This window comes from Octopus sinensis, unplaced genomic scaffold (assembly GCF_006345805.1).
Source record: "Octopus sinensis unplaced genomic scaffold, ASM634580v1 Contig15526, whole genome shotgun sequence".
Taxonomy (NCBI): Eukaryota; Metazoa; Mollusca; class Cephalopoda; order Octopoda; family Octopodidae; genus Octopus; species Octopus sinensis.
In genome coordinates this window covers 12,501-15,000 of record NW_021833774.1, presented here as the reverse complement: position 1 = coordinate 15,000, position 2,500 = coordinate 12,501, and the positions used below count along the sequence as shown (strand labels likewise).

The following is a 2,500-nucleotide window of genomic DNA, read 5'->3' as shown; positions in this document are numbered from 1 at the left end:
ATATATATATGTATACATACATATACATATATATATATATAGATGTATCTACACACATATATATATATATATATGTATGTATATTTGTAATACATACATACACATACAGTCATGCATATATTAAATAGATAAATACAGAGAAAGAGGTTGAGGCGTACAAATTACTTGAGTTATTTAAACACATGCGCATACACCGTGACCGACCAGGCTATCAGATGTTGCTACACATCGCTGGTCACAATGCGCTTCGCATTGTTTAACCTTCAAATGACGCCACCCCGCTGGCTAAGCGAGCAGGCCAACAGAAGAAAGAGTGATAGAAAGAGTGGTGAAAGAGTACAGCAGGGATCACCCCACCCCCTGCCGGAGCCTCGTGGAGCTTTAGGTGTTTTCGCTCAATAAACACTCACAACGCCTGGTCCGGGAATCGAAACCGCGATCCTACGACCGCGAGTCCGCTGCCCTAACCATTGGGACATTGCGCCTCCACACACACACACACATATATCTATCTATCTATCTATCTATCTATCTATCTATCTATCCATCTATCCATCTATCCATCTATCTATCTATCTATCTCTCTATCTATCTCTCTATCTATCCATCTATCTCTCTATCTATCTATCTATCTATCTATCTATCTATCTATCTATCTATCCATCCATCCATCCATCCATCCGTCTGTCTATCTATCTATCTATCTATCCATCTATCTATCTATCTATCTATCTATCTATCTATCTATCTATCTATCTATCTATCTATCTCTCCATCTATCTATCTATCTATCTCTCTATCTATCCATCTATCCATCTATCCATCTATCCATCTATCCATCTATCCATCTATCCATCTATCCATCTATCTATCTATACTCTTTGTGTCTAACTATCGTTCAATTTTCTAAAAAGACTTACATTCTAACTCACACAGGTAAGGTATGCACAAAGATGCATATGCATCAGTTTGCGTATGCGTGTATACGTGTGTGCATGTATTTGATTGGGTCCAAGCTTTGGCATCGAGTGTTACACAAATGCTAGAACTGGACGCCACTGCATAGTGCCAAGGACTCCAAATTTGCCATCAAGATGTAGGACAAGATACTTGGATAACCTGGGCTTCAGATGCCCACAGCCCTTCAATATCCTCCTGAAGAACCTGAGAGACCTGCATGGGGTGGATACAGATGTCTTTAAAATAAAACTGGATCTCTTCCTGTCAGGTGTCCCAGATGAACCAACTTCACGGCAGGAGGTGCAGATGAGGGCAGCTGCATCGAACTCTCTCATGCACCAAATGGCAATTGCTAAAAAGCATTCGTAAAGTAAAATCATGTAGCAACTCCAAATGGCGGTGCCCCACCATGGCCACAGCTCGTGAGCTGAAACTAGGTAAAATAAAAAGAAAAATAATATATGTGTGTATACGTGCAAATCTGGTATTTACCCTCCATATTCCACCAGTTGTTGCTGCGATAGAATTCATCTGGGCCACTGACAACCGTTTCAGGAAAAAATAATCTTGTGCCAGAATACAATTGTCTCTGATTTTCTTTATGGTTGCATCGATGACAGCATTGCTGGTTTCACCAGATTTTAGTGTCAAATCTACGGCATAGGCATGTCTGGCAACGCCAAGACAAATGACCACAAACAGAAGATATTTGATGGCCATGGCTGGAAACGCTTTTTCGTCTCTTCGTAAACGATAAAATTCAGACAGCAGCTCGCGATCCAAAGATGATCGTTTGACAATCTTCCCCGAGTCTCACACCTTTATATAACGAAAGCTTTTATGAGAAATACAAAGTAAAAGAATATGATCTCCTGAGGTAACTAAGAGCCATAGAAAGCAAATTTTATTGTGGTATTTCATGTAATAATAACAATGTTAATAATAATAACAATGATAATAATAATAACAATGATGATGACGATGAGTAATCAGGGTTGAGAATATATCGAAATCTGATTGGTTGGTGAAACAAACTGCGTCAATTATTGTATAACACAGGTTCTCAAATTGAATTTAAAAAAATGAATTTCAAAACTGATGATTTTTTAAGATAAGAAAAGGTGTTAAAGCAAATGTTCTTTTCTTCTTTTTCTCATTTCCTTCGTATATATGTATACACACACACACACACACACACACACACACACACATATATATATATTAATAAATAAAATATATGCATATATATATACATATATGTACGTACCTACCTCTACATGTATATATACATGCATATATGAGTACAGGACACCCAAAAAAAAACCTCGAACACAATGAGAAACGAAAACATAGACACAAACCCAAGGAACTGGACATTTTTCTTAAACAATGTTTTAGTTTCTCATTGTGATTGACGTTTTTTTGGTGTCCTGTACTCATATATGCATGTATATATACATGTAGAGGTAGGTAGTACATATATGTATATATATATATATGCATATGTTTTATTTATTAATATATTATATGACGGAACGCA

The 2,500-nt window shown here is 37.1% G+C and overlaps 1 protein-coding gene across 1 annotated transcript in view; it reads right to left on the bottom strand.

The window, feature by feature from the left end:
* LOC115230414 overlaps window positions 1-1,796 on the bottom strand; it is a 41,502-nt gene extending 39,706 nt beyond the window's left edge. Inside the window, exon 1 of the mRNA XM_036499654.1 lies at window positions 1,453-1,796. Coding sequence (XP_036355547.1) covers window positions 1,453-1,680 — 228 coding nt within the window. The 5' untranslated portion in view covers window positions 1,681-1,796. The remainder of the gene's footprint in view (window positions 1-1,452) is intronic.
* Window positions 1,797-2,500: the final 704 nt, after the last annotated feature.